The sequence below is a fragment of the Pleurodeles waltl genome, chromosome 7 (genome assembly GCF_031143425.1).
Source record: "Pleurodeles waltl isolate 20211129_DDA chromosome 7, aPleWal1.hap1.20221129, whole genome shotgun sequence".
NCBI lineage: Eukaryota > Metazoa > Chordata > Amphibia > Caudata > Salamandridae > Pleurodeles > Pleurodeles waltl.
Window position 1 is genome coordinate 1,054,230,029 of NC_090446.1, and position 23,376 is coordinate 1,054,253,404.

A 23,376-nucleotide genomic window follows, 5' to 3' on the forward strand; every position below is an offset into this window, starting at 1 on the left:
GTGTGGTAGAACCATATAACAAAATGTTGGTACAAACCCAATTAAGTTAAACAGTATGACCCATTTGGTCATACAAGGAAAACTTCAGTCAGAAAATAAGGTTAAGTAGACAAACTCAAGCTCAACGTCTCAAGGCAAAATTATAAAGATACAGCATCACCAGGGGTTGCCCAAGGTGACGAAATAAGTTAAGTTGAACTAACATTAATAATACTAAGCATTCAATATAAAATATACAAAACATTAATAGAATCAGCGGTGATATAGAAAGTAAGCATTGCTGAGGCTTGGCAAGCATCAGTCAGTTTCAAAGTCATTAAGATATAGTTTCAGCTGATCACAAGGGAAATCCCTACCATGGCCCAATTAAGGATTAACATAAATGGAGCAGAACACATGTGGGCAAAAAGACAAAATGAACAAAAAGGATAAAAAGAATGTGAAAAATGGGAAGGTCGGGCAGCAAGGTTCTAACTTAAGTGGGCAGAAGATAGGAAGAAAGAGAAAGCGTCGGCATGTCAGAGCTCGGTCAGGAGTCTTTTGAAGGGGCTAAGAAGAACAAATTCTAAGTTTTAGTCTGATATCTCAAGGGGCAAAGCAGAGAGGAGGATACCCCTCCAAGGGGCTCAGCATTCTGGGATCTTCATCAGCCAGGGTTCAGGAACAATCTGACTATAGTTCAACTGGTCATCAGGATATTAAAGTTCCTAAAGCAAATTTGTTTCGCCAAAGGTATCAGTCGAAAGTGTATTGAAGGGGCATCGTCCAATAATAATCAATCACACGACTCTAAACAGAAACATCCACTTCTTTTCCCAAGTCTGTCATGGGAACATCTTCAATCTATGTGACTGCATGCAGGTTTCAAACAATTGTATATCTTGTTAATCCTTCTACTCAGGATGTTCTGATATCGATGACAGTTACATTTCTCTTTGTGCCTAAACAATAGGATCTACTAACAAAAGCTAGTCTTCTCAGAAGTCTCAAAGAAGGCTCACGTTCTAAAACAAGCATTGGCAAAGCCAATAGCTTTCACCTTTGTTTTTTCTTTCTGTCTAACTGGATTAAAAAATATTTAAAAAATGTTATAATGATGTTTGTTTTAAATTTGATAAAATGTTACTGGTTTGGACACGGGTCCGAATCATCCAGGTCGTTTGCAATGAAGGCAATAGTGATAGTAATTGTCACGAGTGTCTCCTGTGGCAGAAAGTGCTGTAATACAGCCCCTGGGCTCTGTAACTCCAGTGCCATGCAGGACAAGCATGAGCCTTCATGAAGGGAATGAATGGCATTTGTATCCTCCCAGGGTTTCCTCAACTGTTGGTGCCATGAAAATGTACATGTCTTCTAGTCAAACAAAGTACCCTCTGTCTTGAAATGTCATTTTAGCTGAAATAATTCTAGATATTCCAGCATTAGGCACGATGCAATGAGGAGCTGTACTCCAAAATTCAGTTCCAAGATGTGTCAGTTCGGCCCCAGGCATTTAGGCGGGTGTCCTTGTGGCTTGGTGCAGTAACGAAAAAGACAAAGTCCGCAAGGACAAAACCGAGAATTCGAGAACTCTTCCCACATGCGAAGCAAGTGGAAATCAGAATCCCAGACCTTCTTCTCCACCTGTTGTTATTGCTGGGGGCATGCAGTAAAAAACATATTATAAAAGGTAAATGTGGTCATCTGGTAACCTGTTGTGACTGGCAAATGGCAAAAGGATGTTGCACAAACCAAGTATTGTGAGGCGTATAGAAAATACACCTAATTTGTCCAAGTTTCACACCTGTGTAGACCACCAAGCAACTGAAAGATTACAAGTGAACCTTTGCGAAAGTCTATATGTGGCTGTTTTTTGTAACTTTTGATCTGTCTGAGCTAGAATCAGATTTTATAGGCCTGGCTTGGAGACAAATTCTGCCATTAGCCAGACTCATGCTAACAAGAACATCATGCATCCATAAAAGGGCTTTTGTTCAGCCTTCTTTCTCTTAGTCTGTTCAGGTGTCATTCACATTTTGCCTCCGCCCAACGTAGCATACAGTGTGGCGCAATGGTTCCGCCACTTCATCTGTTGGCTGTATTGCACTATGATTGATGACATTTTGCCTGCTCAGATGTAGGGCTTTTCATTATCAGGACTGGTGTGTCTGGACTGCTGCTGGGCCTCTCCTATATATGTTTGCCATATCCTTTATAGATACTAGATAGGTTTAAAAAAAAAAAAAAAAGTCCACTTTCCAATGCCAGGCCTATGGGCTTTGTTAATGTTTGTTTAAACCTGTAAATTATACAGCATGTTTAATTATGTGGCAAATAGAGTAAATCCACAGGTATGCCGAATCCACAACATGCAACATATGGCAGGATACATGTAATTCAGTGAACAGTGTGCAGCACGCGATATATATATATATATATATACTGGACAGTGCCGAATGAAGAGGCTGCTTTGGTGTTATGCAAATACATTATATACAGCTTTGAGTGCATAGTGCTTTGTAAAGTGCATATCAGATGATATTCACACATAGCATAGCCTATGTGACACATAATATACATTACTGAATACATAACGCCAATACAGAGCATAAAATACCCTGTGCAAGCTATGCATAGCATAACGGAAAGTGTTCAGCATATCATGACCAGCACGCAGTGCTCATTAAGTTATACATATGGTGCATAAGCACTGCACACCAAAAACTGCACAAAACTCTCAACATACAATCATATTATATACAGGTCAGACTGAGAATAAGGAACAACCAACAGATACAGTACAGCCACGTAACCACGTAAACCGAAGACAACACACGAAGCTCATGACACACAGACGCACTTCAGACTCCAGGGTCCACAGCGTGGGATTCGTACCAAGCTTGTCTCACAGCAATGGCGTAGCACCGTGAACAGTGTTTTCATGCTACAACACACGCTTCAAAGACCAGAGTACACATCTACTGCTCAGATCAGGGAACACACCCAACGGTACAACGCACAAGAGGCATTGTACACCCTGCAGACCCCAGGATACGTAGTGCATACAGAGGATTCCAGGATAAACTGACAGCAATGTATAGCTCGCGATACATGGTGCTTCGAACACTATCATGTATACACTGCCCAAGAAACACCCACATAACATACGTAGATGCTCACCATACGCCTGTCCAGAAGTACCGTGTACAGAGACCTGGGAGGGGCTAATTACAGAGGAATCGTGTGTTCTGTCTGAGGGGACGAGGGTGGGGTGGAGGAGAGTTAGTGATTCAACAGATCTTAAGGGTTCAACAGCCGTTGAAGAAATGAATGTGCTATTTACAGGTTTCGATTTTGGCGGAGCTGGTCAGCCTACTTTGGCATAATGAGTGACACTGAATTGAGTAATACAAACTTAAATTCCCATCCATAATTCGGTTTATTGAATGTGCTGTGCATTGCTAAATATTACTGCTAACTATTGTAATTATTTAAGGGCACTGAAAGCTTGACTTGTTGTGTCCTGTGAGGAAATTAGATCCTAGCGAGGTTCCATAGGCGTACATGGTCAATCACATGTCCTCTGTGAAGTCATTGTTTTTAATACCGTTAGCTGAATTCAAGAAAGCTGACGTGACCCTAGACAACGGATGAAATGCTTGTCTGGGCTCTGCTCCTCATCGGTGATTGGTTGTGTGACAGCATGCGGTAAAGAAGACAGAAGACGGCAGTGAAGGAAGAAGACAGCATGCAGCAAAGAAGAAAGATGATGGCATGCGGTGAAGAAGAAAGAAGACAGATGATGGCAGTGAAGAAAGAAGACGGCATGCAGAAAGAAAAGTACCTTCAGCATCGTAGCCAGAGAGGAAAGACACTGGCCAGTCTGCAATGGGAAGTGACTGAAAGGAGTGCTTGGTCCAGAGTCAACCCGATAGCAAAAACGGCGAAGAAGATGAAGAAGACAACTGGAAGTGAAACAAAATGATGTGCTGGCCAATCAGAATCACGTAAATCAGAGCGACGTTCGACTAAGCCGGTGGTATGTTCAAGTAAGTAAGGGCCTGGTTTTAAGTCCCCTTTTTTTTTTTTTTTTTTTTAATTAGCAATAGATTTCACAAGCAGCGCGTGTAGGCGAAACTTAAAAATGAATCAGCATTTCTCTACACAATCATGAAATACAAGTTTAACTGGCCTTTGTTAGGCTAACGCAAGAGAATTACAGGAATAAATTTAATTAACACGATTTAATAGAACACATTTCATATGCAAAGATAAGTTCATTATTAATGATGCAGGTTATATTCATTTTAAACGGGCCAATAATTTTTTCAATACATTTCAGTAGATATAATGGAGATCTACATTTCTTTTATTTTTGCACATATATTTAAATCATTAGGAATTCAATATCGTTTCAATATATTGTGTTAATCTAGAGTCTAAATTACATTTTAGAGTCAGTTTAATCCTGTTAACATTTGATTTAATTCAAATACCACGTATATCGAAATCAATTATAAATGAATGCATATTAATAAAAACGTGTCAGTGCATAAACTGTCACATTCTGATGACTTCTGACACGAGGGACACCACTAAAATCTCAGCTATATCATAGGTTAATGTCATAGGAACAAAACCAATACCTAAGCTGCCAGTCTTGCTTGTACTTTTGTGCTTTTTATTAGCTGACTCTCAATCTTTTATTCTGATTTTATTTTTGTTTTCTAAAATTAGAAATTTCCTTCTAAATGTGAATGCTAGGCATGCAGTATGTGACCAGTTTATGATTATGAAATTCTTGGTCATGGTAAATAGAGCCTTCGGGTTTTGCATTTCCATTTTAATATTCAGGAGGTGCAGCATGAGCCTTAATAACAAAATTGTCCCGGGCCAGAACGCCTTCTGTACATCTGCTACATCCTTGTATTGCACACTGCATGCCAAACATCCTGATTCACAACTACTTTCTCTCGATCAGTAACTGCGCATTGCTTCAGGCTGAGATGTGACTTATTCAAAGCTCCAGCAGTCACATGCGTTTGTCTTTCATAAAGCTCTCTTTTTCTGAGGGCGCTTGAAGGCGGGTGAGAACCAAAAGAAAAAGCAAAACTGTTACAAACTGTAATATATTGGAAATTGGATAAACATCTATATTACTTCCAGTGTGGACCCTACTGTATGATGGCCACAACCAAGATGCAAGAAGTAAAATACTAGCTTTGAAAGAAATGGGAACAGAACTGAGAATGTTTAAGTTGTGAGTACCAAATCGTGTGGGGAATAATGTTGAACAAATCTGTGGAAATAAAGCAGTGTACTGTACTTTCACACGCTCTAGATGACGGTTCAGCAGTTACTAAGAGTAATGCATAATGAATATATTATAGTCAGACGTGATGGTTGTTTGTTTTGCATTATTTGTTGATAACGGTAGAAAAGATGAAGATATGAAGATAACATTTGCAAAGAGATTGTGAGTGAATGAGCCTTTTTCATTGAAAACTAAATTGGATGGGTGCCAACGCTGTAGATTCAATGTGAGAATACAAATTTATTAAGTACATTAAATGCCTTATTACAAACTTGGTGGATGGGATACTCCGTCACAAACGTCACGGATATCCTGCCAGCCGTATTACAAGTTCCATTATATCCTATGGAACTTGTAAATCGGCAGATGGGATATCAGTCACGTTTGTGACGAAGTATCCCATCCGCCAAGGTTGTGATCAGGCCCTAAGTCTCCTAATGAGATGAGGAGTTTATTTGCAGGGAGCAGAGAATGATCGGTTTTGAAGGTTTGCTATCAATCTGTGCGCTAATGGGGATCAAGAATCTTTGCTTAAAATTAGTAGCAGGACATCGCCCAATGGTCAAAAAGAAGCCTGTTTCCATAATGCATACCAGAGTACCCATCAGTTTATACTAAGCACTGTATAGGGCATCTCTGCAATCCTTTTGATCATTTAACCCTTATATTCTGCAATGCTATGTGACAGTAATCACACCTGTTCTTGTCACTTACGTTATCAAAAGTATCATAGTTTCCAAAGTATTTACTGTAATGAACATGATCATTCAGTATTAAAAAAAAAAGTATACAACATCCTTGGATATTCATATGTTCATCCTTGCACAGTCATATGTAATATAGTCATACAGTGCAGACACAATGTTGCCATCATGTAGTGACCACATCCGATCCAATAATCACTAGAGTGACTACATCTTGAAGAATTACTAGTAAAAAAAAAACAGATGTATGTCACAATATTGCGTAAATAATTCGTGTCATACCAAAATATCATATCAAGAATATTGGCGAATAAAATATCATGAAAGTATGTATGAATACCCAAGTATAGATTTGATATCATTAACTCCACATCTATATATTTTTAAAACCCTATATCTTCAAGATAAACAGATGCAGAGTTAAAAATGTAAATAAATTAAACTCATCTATAAATTCTTAAGTTCAAGATATTGTGGTAGTCTATATTCTGGTTTCAATATTTTGGATAGACAATATTTAAACCTAAATTCTGTTGTAGAACACCAACCACACCCATACATAAGACAGAATTATAACAGCAATACCATGAAAAACTTTGTCAGTATAAAATGCTTTAAATTGATTAATGAAATAACAGTCATAGCATAAAGTGCCCATTGGCACATATGAAATACTAACAGCAATAAAGCACGTCAACTCTATCTGATAGAGACTTCTAGTTGCAGATTCCTTACCTTAGAATTTCCCCCTAGGAGTCAGACTGGATCCTGAGATTTTTTTCTTCAAGCAATACCCTTGCGTGTCGGTAGGTGGCAACGGTCGACCCGTGGGCTTTTTAGTCGCGTGATGAAGTCGGGGAGAGCTACCCTGGTCTTTTTGACTGAGTTCGACCGTTTTGGTGAGTTTTTTTGGTGAGTTTTTGGTGGGTTTTTGGTGTCAAGATGTCCCCGAAGACTGGTTTCAAGCTGTGTGAGGACTGCCACCGCATGATGTCGGTGATGGATCCGCATCGGGTCTGTTTGTGGTGCTTGGAACGACCCAAAGTCGTGCTCTGAGTGCTGGGCCATGCACCCGAAAGCCTTGGGGGGGGGGGGAGTCCCCTCAAATTCATGGCAGCCCAGTGCTCGACTCCGCGTAGGTCCTGGTCTCGCTCGAGGGGAAGGACTCGAGACCGCTCATGGAGCCACCACCATTCTTCTTCCTCCAAGTCTTTGGGCACAGGTAAGAAGAAGAAGAAGAAGTCGAAGTGGTCCTGTCACCCTTCGACTTCACCCCGTCGCTGGGCTGATGCGACGGGGGAGGAGCGTCGACACTCAAGACCTCTGTCTTCGGAGTCTGCTTCTGGGTCCGCTCCACGCTTCCCCGAATTTCTGGGAGCTGGAGCGACCCCTGCCCAATTAAAGGAGTTTTATGAGGCCATGCACCTAATTTTTGGGCAGGCTGACACCTATATGGCGCCTTTGGACCCAAGGGGTTCGGTGGAAGGGCCTTCAGGTTCCGCGCCGGCGGCTTCAGCTCTGGCCACTGAGGTCCCATCCGGATCCGCTCACAGATCCGCACAGTCGCCAGTGGTACCAGTGAGGCCTTTCCCGGTGCTGGTTCGATTATCGCTGCTCCCGACGTCGGTGGTGCCCGTCATCGACTTCAACCAGATCCTCATCCCCTATGACTAGGAATATGAACGGCGTCGGCTGACTCCGCCTCTGTCTTCGATGGGGCCTACTCACCCCAGGTCGGATTTGGACCCTTTTCCTAATGGGTATTAATTCGGGGAAGTTTTGGAGGGGTCCCTGGACCCTTATGAATACCAGGATGACACTAATTTGGACTGGGCACAGGAGTTGGGCGAGGCCAGTGGCCTGGACACTTCTCCAGATGCTGGCATGCTGTCTCCTCCTACTGTGGCAACGGCGGAGGGAGCGACTTATTCTGTGGTGGTCAGTAGGGCGGCTGAGGTCCTTGGCCTTGAGCTGCCTACTGTACAAGCCAGGTCAAATCTCCTGACGGAAGTGCTTCAGCCAGGGGCTTCTACATCTGAGCCCCTACTGCCATTCAATGAAGCGCTTACCAATGTCCTCTTGGGTGCTCACGGGCTCCTGTGAACAGCACTATTGCACGCCGCCATCGGCTCACCCTGAACGACCCTAAATTTCTGTCCCGACACCCCATGCCTGAGAGTCTTCTCATCCGAGCTTCCTCTTCCTCAGGCGCATTACCTTCTGCACCCCCACGTAGAGAATCAAAAAGGCTGGAATAATTTGGGAAGAATATGTTTTCTTTCTCCAGTCTTGCGCTGTGGTCCGTGAACACCGCATGCCTTTTGGTCCACTATACCCACGCTCTGTGGGATACAGTTGCGCAAATTCTGCCGCAGATACCGGAGGTGGACTATGCTGTCGTCTCCCAAGCTGTCACCGATGGGAGAGATGTGGTAAAGTTCACGATTCGAAGTGGGCTGGACACGACTGACTCGCTGGCCAGATCAGTTGCTACAACGGTGGCCTTGAGAAGCCACGCCTGGTTGTGTACTTTGGGTTTTTCTGGGGATGTTCAACAGTCTCTTATGGACATGCCCTTTGATGGCTCCCGTCTCTTTGGAGACAAGGCAGACTCTGCCTTGGAGAAGTTCAAGGACTCCTGGGCTACAGCCCGGTCCCTTGGCCTTTCCACTGCCCCTCTCCCCAACAGTCCACCTTTTGTGGCCACGGAAGGGCTCCCTGTTGCGTCCCCAACCCAGCCACAGTGCCACCCATGCTGTTCAGCCGCTGCGTGGCTGGGGATACAGAATCCCACGTCGGCGTGAGACAGGGAACCAGAGGTCTGCCCAGTCCACCCCTGCCCCCGCTCCAGCCTCCAAACCCTACTAGCCCGTCCCCTCACTCCAATCCAGTTGGCGGCAGGATTCGCCATTACCTGCCCCACTGGGAATCCATCACTATGGACAGGTGGGTTTTGCAGATTTTTGGTTTTGGCTATTCCTTCCCCTTTGAATCTGCCCCACCAGCCATGCGTCCATCAGTCAGCCATCTTCCGAAGGATCATTTGGCACTTCTTCACCCGGAGGTTGCGGCTCTCTTGGCCAAGGGAGCCATAGAGAAGGTCCCAGTGCCAGAAGTAGGTTGTGGTTGTTACTCCCGCTACTTCCTGGTGCTGAAAAAGGACAAGGGCTTATGTCCTATCCTAGACCTTCAGGACCTCAATTACTTCCTCAAGAAGGAGAAATTCAAAATGCTCACCCTGGCTCAAGTCCTGTCTGCTTTAGACCCAGGATACTGGATGGTAGCATTGGACATGCAGGACATTTATTTCCACATTCTCATCCTGTCTCCCCACAGACGTTACCTGCAATTCGTGGTAGGCCACGAGCACTATCAGTTTACCGTGCTCCCCTTCTGCTTTACCAGCACCCCTCGGGTGATCACAAAAGTGATGGCGTTGTTTGCAGCTCATCTGCGCAGGTTAGGGGTTTCAGTCTTCCCCTACCTCAATGACTGGCTGTTGAAGGCGGACTCACCCCAGAAAGTCGTCTCCCATCTTCAGACTATGGTGAGCCTCCTGCACACACTGGGGTTCACTGTCAACGTGCCGAAGTCACACTTGGCTCCCTCTCAGATGCTCCCTTTCATCGAAACTGTTCTGGACACAGTGCAGTTTCAGGCTTATCCTCCCAAAAAGTGGGTCCAAGCTATTCGGGCTATGATTCCGATCTTTCAGCCTCTGTCTTGGGTTTCGGTGAGACTGACTCTGAGGCTGCTGGGCCTCATGGCCTCCTGCATCCTGCTAGTAACATATACCAGATGGCATGTACAGGCTCTGCAGTGGGACTTGAAGTTCCAGTGGGCACAGCATCAGGGAAATCTCTCTGACATGGTCCAGGTCTTGGAGGGGACTGTGAAAGACCTGCAGTAGTGGCTTTTGAATCCGCATTGGGTCCACGGCAGATCCCTCACCCTTCCCCAGCCAGATCTATCCATAGTGACAGATGCGTCACTTCTGGGTTGGGGCGGCCACATGGGAGAGGCGGAGATCAGAGGCATCTGGTCTCTGGTGGAGTCTGGCCTCCATATCAATCTTCTGGAGCACCAAGCAATCAGGCTTGTGTTGAAAGCATTTCTTCTCTCTCTCAAAGGGAAAGTAGTGCAAGTGTTCACAGACAACACTACCACCATGTGGTACTGCAACAAACAGGGCGGGTAGGGTCCTGGACCCTTTGTGAGGAGGCAACATGCCTCTGGAAATGTCTGGAACATTAGGGCATTACCCTAGTGGTTCAACATCTGTCGGGCTCTCTGAATGGCAGAGTGGATGAGCCCAGCTGTCGATGCACTCCAGCCGGAGGTGGAGCAAGGTCTCTTTCAGCAGTGGGGAGAGCCTTGGTCAAATCTGTTCGCCTGTGCTGAGAACGCGCAGTGTCAGCTGTTTTGCACATTGGAGTTTCCAAGGTGGCACTTGCTCGTAGATGCTTTTTGCCTTGAGTGGAACTCCAGCCTCTTTTCCGCCTATACCACTTCTGCCCAGAGTTCTCAAGAAGATCAGGAACGACTGGGCACAAGTTATCTCCAGAGATCCAGAGCTATTGAGCATAGCCACTAATCCTCCACTCACACTGCCTCTTCATGCGGATCTTCTGTCACAGCAACAGGGGACGGTTCTCCACCCGAACCTGTCCAATCTCCGCCTTCATGCGTGGAGATTGAGCGGCGGCTGTTGGCGACTTTTGATCTTCCACCCAAAGTCTGCAATGTTATCTTGGCAGCCATGCGTCCCTCCACCAAAACGGTATACGCCTGTTGTTGGCATAAATTTGTGCCATGGTGTACCAACAAATCTGTTGATCCCCTCTGTGCTCCTCTATCTCAGATTTTTTTGTTCATTGTTTCTTTGGCCCAGCAGGGCTCTGCTTTGGGCACCCTTAAAGGGTATTTATCGGCATTTCGTCCTTTCTTAGGCTACCTGATCAGCCCTCACTGTTTAAATCTCCTATTGTCAATTGATTCCTTAAAGGTCTCACTCATTTATTTACTCCCACTTCATTTATCATGCCTCAGTGGGACCCCAATCTTGTCCTTACCTACTTAATGTGTACTCCTTTTTGAGCAGATGCACAATTACCCTTTACAGCTCCTCACTTTCAAAACTGTCTTTCTTGTTGCCATCGCTCCTGCTCACAGAGTGAGTGAGCTTTAAGCTCTTTCTTCAAAGCCTCCATTCTTGTCTGTGCACCCTGACAAATTAGTGTTGCGCACTAAGGCTTCCTTCCTTCCCAAGGTTGTTACGCCTTTTCATGTGGGCCAGTCCATCACCTTCCCTACTTTTTATGCACCCCCACATCCTTCTCATGAGGAAAAGAGACTCCACCGTCTGGACCCAAATAGAGCATTGGCGTTCTATCTAAATCGTACTAAAGATTTCCGGGTGGACGATCAACTCCTTGTCAGGTATGTGGGTGCAAAGAAAGGGAAGGAGGTGCAAAAACGTACCATCTCTCGATGGGTACTTCTTTACATCAAGATGTGCTACGCTTTGGCCAAGAAGCAACTCCCCTGAGGGCTTGCGTGCTCAGTCCACCAGAGCAACTGCTGCTTCCACTGCGTTAGCACGTGGAGTTCCCGTCCTGGATATCTGCCAGGCGGCTACGTGGGCATCCCTGCACATGTTTGCTAAACATTACTGCCTGGACAGTCAGTTCCGTCAGGATGGCTTCTTTGGTCGTTCGGTCCTGCAGGACTTTCTAGTATGATCTTGGTTCGCAGTCCAACTCCGAGGATGGCATTGCTTGGTTATCTATTCTAAGGTAAGTAACTAGAAGTTTCTATCAGATGCACAAGTTACTTATCTTCGGTAACTAAATATCTGGTAGAGACTTATTCTAGTTGCAGATTCCTTACTGACCCATCCATCCTCCCTGCTTTCGAACTGATTTCTAGGGACAGGGATTCCTCCGTCAGGTCCTTAGCTCTGGCGCAGAAATCTCAGTGTTCTTAAGCGTCTGTGCACTTTGGCGTGGAAAGTCGTTAAAAGAAACTGACATCACTGCACTGAGGTGGTGTCTATTTACTACTCTGACATCATCACAGCGACTACGATGCACGTGGAGTCGACCGACGCCACCTACTGACATGCAAGGGTATTGCTCGAAGAAAAAATCTCCGGATCCAGTCTGACGCCTGGGGGAAAATTCTAAGGTAAGGAATCTGCAACTAGAATATGTTTCTACCGGATATTTCGTTACTGAAGATAAGTAACGTTTGAACTTTCATCCAAAGGTCATCTTAAAAATATGTTTTGGATTTTTAATCCTTTTGTTTTTAAACATGCGCATATCAGTTTCCCAAAATGTTTTTACATATGCACATTCCATATTGGGATAACACATTCACAGAAAATCTAGCCCTTTTTAGTAAAAAAAATAATTTGGAGGATACGGCCATGTGTATAGCTGCCATCTTCAAAAAAGGCTTGACCCACTGAATTACTTACTATGTTGTGCTGCAGTACAGGGAGCTGCTTCTAGGGTACTGGTGAGCTACCAGTAGATCCTGAGTTACCTGTTAAAGATCCTTCTTCCAAATCTCCAGATCTTTCTTAATTAGCCTACTACAATTTGTTTTCAAAAACGATTAGCTAGGTTGATTAGTGGATGTTTGGCAATCGTTTGTAATGTCTTTAGCATGTTGGTAAAATTTGAGCTGCCCCCTCCAGTTATGCGATTATCTTGCTGTTTTCATTCTTTAAGTATTACTATTTTCACTAACTTCAACCCACGATCTGTACTACTTATTTTGTTTACTAACACAGTTACTTTCTTTTGGAGCGATAAGATTTGTTCCCATTGGCCTGGTTTTTATTAGTTATTAAGAGGTTTCAGGAACTCATTACGCGGTGCATAGCAGTGATAACTAGCAGTGTACAACAGTGATAACTTGCTGCTCCTCCTACAGTTTATTTAATCGATTGTGTGCCTCCATCGTTTTAAGCAGTTACAATATGGGTGGATATGGATATTTGTATCATCAGTAAAAAGCTCTGTGGGCAGGGTTTAGGGCTTTTAGGCCCTGCACATGTTACAGGCAATGGTATTTTATAGATGCAGGCAAACGTTATTTTTAGGTCATTGTCATAGTAAGCAATGTGTTTGCTAAGTTCCTGGAACAAGTTAAAATCTATATGCATTCAAAATGTATTCTGTCCTGCAATTGTGCAAATTCATCTTGCAGAACACCTGGGTACTTAGTAGCATGTCATGTAGTTCTTCTAGTAAGTTACAAAACATATACGTACAAATCGATCACTGTTGGCTGCAACAGTTCATGAATTGTTTTTGTCCTGCAGGGATGGATGAACGAAATTCTCAATTATGACCCTGAAACATACCATGCCACTTTAACACATTCTGTCTTTGTACGACTGGAAGGGGAAACCTTACGACTATCGAAGCCAAATAAAAATGTTTCCAGAAGAGCGATTTACAATGAATCAAAGCCTGAAGTCACCTATATCAGCCAGAAAATTTTTGATCTTACTGACAGCAAGGTAAGAGATGAACCAGAATATATTTCGACAAGTTGACACATACTCAGTTACATGATATGATAAGGAAGCTTTTGTAAGTAAATATTTCATCTAGTGTCTTTTGCTTTGACAAAAAAGAGTTCAGGTGTAACATGTAAATTATTTTCTATAACTTTAGAATGTAATATTTTGTTTTCACATGGCTTGCCAAGATTGTACACAATCTTATCTCTCGCTCAAATTGATGTCCCAAAACAGTTCCTTAGTCAATTCCAGCAAGATACAAATGTTTTGGGGACAGACACCTTCTGCATCAGTGGTGAGGACTAGTGTCAAACTAGGAGTGGCACCAGGGAGTCCACCTTGGTCCTAAAGAGGAGCCTAGGGGTGTTAGCGCGTCAGACCTTAATAGGTAAACTTACAAGGAGACACGAATAGATCGATTAACCTTTTGACTTGTTTAAGATGTTCTTACCATAGCTCCAGAGCATAATCAATACACAATCATTAGTAATCAGTAAAATCAACAATCAATGGAGTCAGTAAATATCACGCACTATGACCTTTCAGCCATGAATAACCACACCTTTAGTAAAAGTTTAGTACGTTTATTTCCCTTATAATAACAATAATAAAGTCATGTAAATTAATCTCAAGTCAAACGAAACATATATATGAACATAACTGGTTATCCAAAGCGACAGAAGAAATACATTCTAATCAAAGCTTGAATTACAACACATTCTAAGGTTCCGGTACATATCAATAGCAGAGTCAGTTGCAACAAAGTAATCACATACATAGAATTCAGCAAGATAACTCTTCAAATCATTAGCCCTGTAATTCGTCAGTCATTATGTGAATTCCCTCAACTAACTTCAGATTAGCATCAGCATGTTGGGCTTCATGCAAAACAATTTAGAACACAAATTTAGGAGAAAAAAAAATCTAGCTATCGATCTGTCAAACCAGCACAGTTGGTACCTAGACAGAAAAGGCATAAAATGCATAACCGTCACATTGTCATATCTACCTATCCACGGTATGGGTCAGCAAGTAGAATCAGTCTTCGTCCTCAGGTCTTCAATCGATCAGCAAAGCATCAGGCTCTCAGTTGAAGAGTATGAGCCCAATGACAGAATCTCGACTCTCTTCTAAAAGTCTCTTCTCCCTATATCGCAACTCAAATTGGAATAAAGTCTGCCTGTCCTTTCCCTCTGTCACGTTGTTGTATCAAAGTCACCTAAACTATCCCCTAATTCCCTATTGGTCAGTAAATCGTCCGTTTATACACTGCCCAATAATATTTCTATACCAAATCTATGAATTCTAATATTTCGCTCTTCACACGAAGTTGATTACGATGTCCTCATCATGAAGCTCGTCAGACAACAATATTGTTGCATCTTCAGCTCCAGTCAATGTCTTCATTGTTCGCGTCTTGGGATAATGCACATCTCACACATATTACACCCAAATTGTTACACTGCTAGGAACATCATCTCCTGTTAGCCGGTTCTCACGAAAAGCTTCTGTTAAGCACTTTTAACAAGACAATGGACATTTCACAGTTTAGTTCACTCTGTCAGCTTTTTTTATTAAACTGCCAAGGAATACAACTTCTCCGTGAGGCCTGGCAAAATAGGTCAAGACACTCGCTAAGTTAGGCCTACAATTAACAAGCTGAAGCATACTTCATAACCCTAAAATGATATATTACTACATTATTCTAATACATTTTCAGTATTTCATAAGTATTAATCATTAATTAGTACATTTCATAAACAGTGGTGGCCATTCTCCGAGGTCACATTTTCCAAATGCGTGCATTAGTTTTTTTACGTTATTTCATTTTCTACATAATTCAGTTATTCAAAATGCATAAACACTCATTAATTATTTCTAGTTAAGACACCTGCTTCTGCAGGGGTAAGACTCCGAAACATGTAGATTAGGAAGTCGGGTACTTTACATCCCCCACTTCCGCAGCCCCCTTTTTAATCATTCCGCCTCCAAGAGCTCTATTCAATCATTGGAATTACTAGGAGACAGGTAGTTTTAACTCACCCAAGACCCCGCCACTCCTATCCCTCCTGTGATTCACATTGACGAGACTACATCAGTGCTCCCATGTATCCCGTAGATCATAGCGTGCCCTGCTCCGTAGCGGAACGGGAAGAAACCCAATGATGAGGCATGCCACCAAGGGCCTGGTGGGTGAGGCTTTTTCTAACATGAAAATCCTTTTTCCTATCCATCCTGTGGTAGTTTTTTTAGCTGGGCCTCTGTTGTAATGTTAAATAGGCTATCAGGAGGACAGACCCAGCCCCACAACCTCCTTCACCCTCTTTGTTTTTGTATATATCAATACCTGCGTTTGTCTATTTGCCAGTCCTTTTTATGGGAGCTAATTGCTGAAAAGTGAACTGAGTGCACAAATCTTGAGCCTCGCACAGCTTAGTCTAGAGTGAGAAATAATCCCCTGGTTCCTATGGAGGACGTGTAAATTAAATTATCCAAAAATAGAATCTTATAACAGGGGAGTTAACACTTACTAGAAAGGTTGTCTATTGAGCTTTGCAGACCCATTTGAGAATCTTTTAAATTTTGTATTTGAGGGTGCGTGGCAACGGCGGCAATCGTAAAGGCCACCTGCTAGTGAAGTTTTGGCAGTTGCGGCCTATCCCCACCACGAGCTGCGAGTGCCGCGTCGCCACTGAGAACCCCTAACACCAGGATGGCTGCTTGAACATCGGAGGACCCCGGCTAGGAACTTCCTGGCTGTGAATGCCGCCCGCACTCTCTGCAATTGGCGGCGGGCCCAGAGACCCAACATTGCCTCTGAGGCCATGTGGCGACAGGGTCACGGGCAAGCCTGAGGCCGAGGCTGCCCGGTCTTGTCGGTGCCGCAGGACTCCCTGCTGCATGCTGTCCTGGTACCTCCACAATACATGTGAGTGGGTGGCACCGTGTTCCTGCCTCGAGGTGGCTGCCTGGCCTATATTATGACACTGCCCTGGCTTTGACTCCCGGCAAAGGATGAGCCGGGGCTGTGCGGATGGTAGCCGGTGAGTGACTGCAAGCACTGAGACCCGGGCCGCTCATAGCTTCCCCTCCCTTAATTTGCACTCCGCCTGCTGAGATTCATCGCCTCTGGGGTGGCGGGCTGAGTATCTCCCCCCAACTGTGTTCCTCATGCTGCCTGCGGCCTGCTGGGCCTATTTCTGAGCGGGCGCTTGAGATAATTCGATGTTGCTCCACCGGCCTATATGAACCTCTGCCGTGCCATCACGGCCCACATTACCTGCCTGGAAGATGACCACTGGGGCCTCCTAAACAGTTCGCCAGTAGAAAGTGCAGCCTCTCCGCATATGTGCATCCTCTTCTCCCCCGGCCTCATATGACACCTCTGCAACTGTGGCACCCTTCTCTACACTGTGGCTAAGAGGCAGCTGGTGACTTGCTCTACCCACAAAGACATCAGTGAGGCGCCGTCATTGCTGGAATTCCTGTTACCCATTTCTGGGATCTCGCATTACTGGATTGGCAGCCACTATGCGACTTGTGGACTGGACCATCTTGTGTGCCCTGTACTGTCCCACAGGGACTTCAAGGTACATTATGATATTGCTTTTGGGGACCAGCGCCTGGCGTGACCAGCTTACCCTCCCCTCCGCCCTCCCTCCATGCCAGGATGGGCTGCGGAGACACTATTCAACAAAAGCTCCTGTTTGATCAACCTATATAGCTCTGTGCCGCCCAGACACTCAATCCGACGTGGATGATTCCCCTGACGGAGGGGAGGACACCGATGCCCATAGCAGCAATATTAGCGGAACTAAGAGCCGGTTCCCACTCTGTTGACGCCCGATTTAATACCCTCAATGGTGGCATTGGCCATATGGGAGAGCGCCTAGACCATCAGAAGACCAGGATTGATGAGCAGAGGGTTGCAAATCTGCTATTGAAGATGGGGCTGGTTCCATGGCAAAGCGCTTAGACCCGTTAGAGCACTTATTAAAAAATGTGGGGATTAAAAACTAAGACTTAGAGGCGCGATCGTGCAGGAATAACATTTGATTTGTAGGGATCGATGAAACTGCCAATATGGGCAGAGCAGACATGTTTGTCAAAAGTCTCCTGGTAGATCTGTTTGGTCGCAGTAGCTTCTCCCCTATGTTTGCAGTTGAGAGGGCCCACCTCTTTCTCGGCCCCCACCCACCGGCGGGGACCCTGCCATGGCCACTTATAGCTCACCTATTAAATTACAAAGATAGAGGCACAACACTCTCCCTGGCCTGTGAAAAAGGTCTGTTACTTTACCAGGGATCTGCTCTGTCTCTCTATCCAGACTTCACCAGCACTGTCCTAGAAGCCCACCGGAAGTACTCTGATGTCAAAAACTCCCTTTGGAAAATTAGTATCAAATATGCCATGCTATATCTGGCCAGGCTGCGAGTTGAAGTCACTGGGAAATTTTGCATGTTTGACAACCCGTCGAAGGTTCAGGATTTCTGCTTGACATACTCAGCTGACCGAACACCCAAGCAGAAGATGCCAGACTGCGCTGCATCCCCAGTCTCTCCAGGACCTCCCACCCTGGATGAAGGTCAGTACACCTCAGCTTACTATTGACTTCTTCCGACTACCTTGTGTATATTGGCTCCTGCCTCCCCGCTATGGTGAACACCGCCATGTTTTTGTGGGATGTTTGTCTATTTTTATGTCCTAGGGATTTAGTGGATGGTTTACAGTCTAGTATGAGTGTGCTGGGAGGGTAAAGGGACTTCTTGTTCTGTTGGTATTATATTTCTGTTGCCATTGGTGTCCTTTGTCTCCACATGCTTAGCCAATACACTGCAGTGTGCATAGCACTTCATTGCCCTGTTATCTAACACATGTTGCCTATGCTCTCTAACACTGTAGAAATCCACGGCCCCACATGGAACATCTGAGTATCAAACAATCCCCAGAATGGGAAACTGGTCTTGGCATTCCTCACTAGACATTGCATAATGCTAGCCCTTCTTCAGGAAACCCACTTATCCCCTTGGACGACTGCAGGTTCATATATACCTGGGGTCCACACCATTTTTTCTCATACTATAGCTCCTATTCCCATGGAGTGTTTACTCCAGTTCATAAGTTCTTGCCCTTTACATACCACTGACATTTCGAACGTGGAGGGCCTCTACCGTCTTATCCACAGCATGCTGCTGGGCAAGGCAATCTTCCTTGCAAATATACTGTAACTACCCTCATCACCCGAATGCCCGCCGACCTTACCCTTTTTGGGGGTAACTTTAACATAGCCAACTCCCTTCCCTCCATTGGACTCTACTGGGTCAGTAGCCAGTCTTAAATCCTATTCACTCTGAGCTTTCAAGAACTTCTAGCTGAACACCACCTCCTTGATGCATGGTTAGGGTGGCCAGACGTCACGGATTTCCCCAGACAGTCCCGGTTTTTAGAGAACTGTCCCGGTGTCCCGACGCTTCTCTTAATTTTAAATAAATGTCCCAGTTTTTGGGCCAAAGGTCAGATCACCTATGGAAGCATAAGTTAAAAACGCCTACAAAATATGAAATAATTAAAGTAATTTATCTGTTACTGTCAGGCAACACAGTCCCTTGTCTGCTCCCAGCAGAGAGACGGAGTGGGGAACAGAGAGAGGTGGGTGGGGGTGGGTTGGGGGTGCAGGGTGCAGGGTGGGAGGTCAAGCCATAGCAATTTTTATATATGTAGCCTTTTAAATGTGGGTGTGTGTGTGTTGAGATATATGTGTGTGTATATATATATATATATATATATATATATGAACACACAACTGTATAGGCACACATTCACAAAGCTATGCAAAAAAAAAAAAACAGGACAGGCCAGATATAAAAGCGATAGTAGTCTTTAGTCCTTCTTTTATGTCTGCCCTGTCCTGGTTTTTGCTCCTCAAAATCTGGTCACCCTATGCATTGCGCAGTCACCATCCTTCACCCCCCCCCCCCCCACCCCCTCCCAATGACTCTTGGTTATGCCTGGATTACTTGTTCATCACTCAAAACATTCCGCTGTGGCTGCGGCATGTGGAACACCTACCTTGTACACTTTCTGACCACACCCCTGTCCATCTAGCTCTTCTGATTCCTAACTCGCGTACCATTACTAGACATTGGTGCTTCCCAGAACTAGTACTTCAGGATGCTGCATTCAGATCGGATCTTCTTATGCCTTATCAGTGAGTATTTTTTGCTGTAATAGGGCTCTGTCACTAAACAGGCTGTGCTCTGGGACGACTGTAAAGTTACATTAGGGGAGTCTGTATTTCAAAACACTCAGGTGTCTTGAAGTGTATACGACGCGACCTGCCTCATGTGGAGAGAGAGCTCCAGGCTATAGACTCTGTCACTTCAACGGGTGCCCAGGCACCCTTGATGCATAGGCGTTCACTGCTTTTGCACAATTTCATGAACTAGCAGACCACGAGGTAAAAATATATGTAGGAGGCTGGCTCAGTTTATGGTGTACACCTATGGTGTTGCACCCTACACTGAGTCCAGGCAACCCTTAGTGATAGTGTTTATGTGTCCAAATAGCAGAAGCTCTCTAGGGGTAGCTGTGGTGAGCAGCTAAAGCTTATCTACGAGGAGTGTAAAGCACTTGCAATACCACAATAGTCAGTCAGTAACTCTCACACAAAAAAGAACCACACCAAATGTTGCAAAACTAAAGCATTCTTTATTACATCACTACTGCTAAACTAACATTGGTATATCTCCACTTGGAGATATTTACACTCAAAATATACACTTAGAAACAAACAGGAATAGCGTAGAAATATATGGGGCCCAATGGGGGGACCAAACCATATTCTAAGAAAATGGTAAAAGAATGGAGGTGCCCAACCAAGGTAAGTGTGTTAAAATCCCAGGGCCAGTGGGAGTAAGGAATTACCAGAGGTAAGTACCAGAAATCCCAGAGGCACCCAGGTGCACAGTTGTTAACGAGCCAGGTGTCTCACAGACTAACACAGGACTGTCGCGGTTGGAGTTTTATGGATTCAGGACCCTTCCCAGTGGACCCCAAGGAAACTAGTTCGCACAAAGAAGGTTAGATAGTGCCCCCAATCTTGGATACCCAGAAGATCAGAGTACCTACACCAGGGATCCCAGGTGCATAGGGGTGAAGTAGTGTTGGAAACCCCCATTGGAGTCAATGAAAGCTTGGTTGTCCAGCTGCTGTTGTGAGCCATGAACTAGACTGGTGGAACCAAAGGGTGGATTACAAAAATTAAGAACCTGAAAAAGAAAGGGGACAGTGTCTAGACCACGTGGAGATGTCCAGGCGGTGGAGGTAGGTAATGCCCACCCTTTTGGAGGTGAAGTTCCTGCAGAACAGTGAAGGAAGAAGTCCAGCTGCAGAGTCCAGGGGGATGCAGGAGATCCTTGGAGTCGCCCACGAGCTGTCCCACGTCGGTTGCTGAATTGCAGGAATCAGTGGCCAGCAGGACCACCAACAAGCCTTGGAAAATGCAAATAGCTGATTCAAGAAAGATTGAAGGTATTGGAGGACCAGCAAGGTTCTAGTGACTCGACCTTTGGAAGGAAGTCAGGGCAGGCCTTCAGCAGGAAGGAAACCCAGCCAGAGGAGTCCCCATGAGTGACCCACTGACAGCAGGCCCAGGGAGCCACAAAGAGGCCTCAGCACCACAATAAAAACAGGAGTCCCACGTTGCATGAGCTGCAGAGTACTAAAGACTAGGGCTTCTTGGAGCTCGAAGATCTCTTGGAGGAAAAGCCAACAAGCCTTGGCAAGAGAAACAGTTGCGGTGCACAGGGGTTCCATTTCTGTGGCTGCAGCAACGGTCCACCGTCTTCCAAGTTGGTCCGCAGACAAGTTGGACCCGGAGAAGACCACAGAACTACCACCTGTTGTCTGTGGGACAGCAGGATCCACCAGCCAGACATCATCATCTTGAGGTGCCTGTGGATCCAGGGGAGTGACTCCTTCACTCCAATGGAGATTCCTTCCTGCTTCTTGGATGCAGAAAGAGCCCTTAACCCTGGAGGATGCACAGCCGCGGATGGTGCAGAAATCTTGCAGGAGCTGGAGAAACAATGTTGCAGTGTGAGCCTTCCCAACTAGATACTGTCTTGTTTCAGTTCCAAGAACAGATCGGCAGCGGTTCCACAGGAGCAGAATATGTTTTGCAGACTGTTCCTTTAAGAGTCTTGCTCAGCGAATCTGAGGACCCACCCTCTGGGGAGCTCTTAAGTAACCCTAAAAGGGGGTTGGTCATTCTCTGTAGTGGCCCACCTACCAGATAGGGTCAGGGACGACATCTACCTGGGCTAACTAGTCAGATGCTCCCAGGGGCCTCTGCCCACCTTGTTTTCACGATGGCAGAGTCAACAGGCCACCTGGCAGAGCTCTGTACACCTCTCTAGGATAGAAGCTGGACAGGGGGTGGTCACTCACCTTGTGTGGTTTTGTGCCCAAGCGGGAACCGGCGGTTCCTGAACTGGTGCAAACCGGATTATGCAAGGAGGGCACCCTTCAGAGCAGTCTGGTGGTGCTCATAGGCCACCCTGATCCAGCCTAGAGACACCTATTTCAAAGGGAGAGGTGGTCACACCTCTCCCTTGCAGGAAATCCTTTGTTCTGCCTTCCCCTGCTCGAGTTAGGCTCATCAGCAGGAGGGCAGAACAGTGTCTGGGGTCGGCAGCAGCATGGGCTGGCAGCCAGACCCCGTAAGGCTGCACAGGCAGAACTGAGGGATCCTCTAAGGAACCCCCAGAGTACATGGAATCATGTACTAGCACTAGAATCGGTGTAGTTGCATGATTTCATCATGTTTGATACCGAACATGCCTAGGTTCGGAGAAGCCATTATGTAGTTGGACCACCTGTGTTGACCGGTGTCCACTACATACTTTGAGATGGCTTCCCCACACTTACAAAGCTGAGGGAATGGAGTATGGGGTTTGTAGGGGTACCCTACTCATGTAGGAGTATGGAGTACCCTCACACTTAGGGACATGCACCCTGCCTTTGGGCTGAAGGGCCTACCAGAGGGGTGACTTACCATGTCTAAGTACAGGGACCATGATATAAGGCAAGCCTTATATCTGAAGTGAAAGGTGCATGCACCGTTTCACACAGGCTGCAATGGCAGACCCACAGACACAGTTTGCATGGGCTTCCTTGGGTGGCATAATACATGCTGTAGCCCATGAGAGACCCCTAGTGTACCACTACCCTGTGTACCTAAGTACCATATAATAGGTGCTTACATGGGTGCACCAGTATACCAATTGTGGGGTGTAAAAGTTTACCAGCAATCAAATTTAGAGGAGAGAGCACAGACACTGGAGTCCTGTTTAGTAGGATCCCAGTGTACTGCCATATAAACATATTGACACCAGGCAAAAAGTGGTAGTAACTATGTCAGAAATATGCTACTTTCCTACATATCTTGGTAAATATGCACGCGCCTGGTGATATGGCGAGATAGATTGGCCATACCCTGGCACGCATCCTAAGACCAGTCCGCATACATAAAAAGCCTGCAAGCCGATGATGGTACCATTGTTACTGGGGATGATGATACTGCTCATACACTTCTTGACTATTACTGCACATTATACACCGCAAGACGTACAGAGGGCGATGGGGAGATCATGACTTATTTATTTGAGATACCCATTTTCTGGCTTGCCACCATCCAGTAGTAATTCCTCACAGCCCCTATCACACAAGAAGAAATCCCCCAGGCCATTGAGGCCCTTGATGGCTCTAGGGACCCTGGTCTGGATGGCCTTACAGGCCACTTCTACGAGGCCTTCAAGATGGCCCTGGTTCCCGACCTTATT

General features: G+C 45.4%; 1 protein-coding gene across 2 annotated transcripts in view; it reads left to right on the forward strand.

Moving 5' to 3' along the window:
* Positions 1 to 23,376, forward strand: part of TEX2 (testis expressed 2) — a 465,912-nt gene that overhangs the window by 242,001 nt on the left and 200,535 nt on the right. For both annotated transcript variants that reach the window (XM_069199934.1, XM_069199935.1), the window contains exon 3: positions 13,331 to 13,531. In XM_069199934.1, coding sequence (XP_069056035.1) covers positions 13,331 to 13,531 — 201 coding nt within the window. The remainder of the gene's footprint in view (positions 1 to 13,330; positions 13,532 to 23,376) is intronic.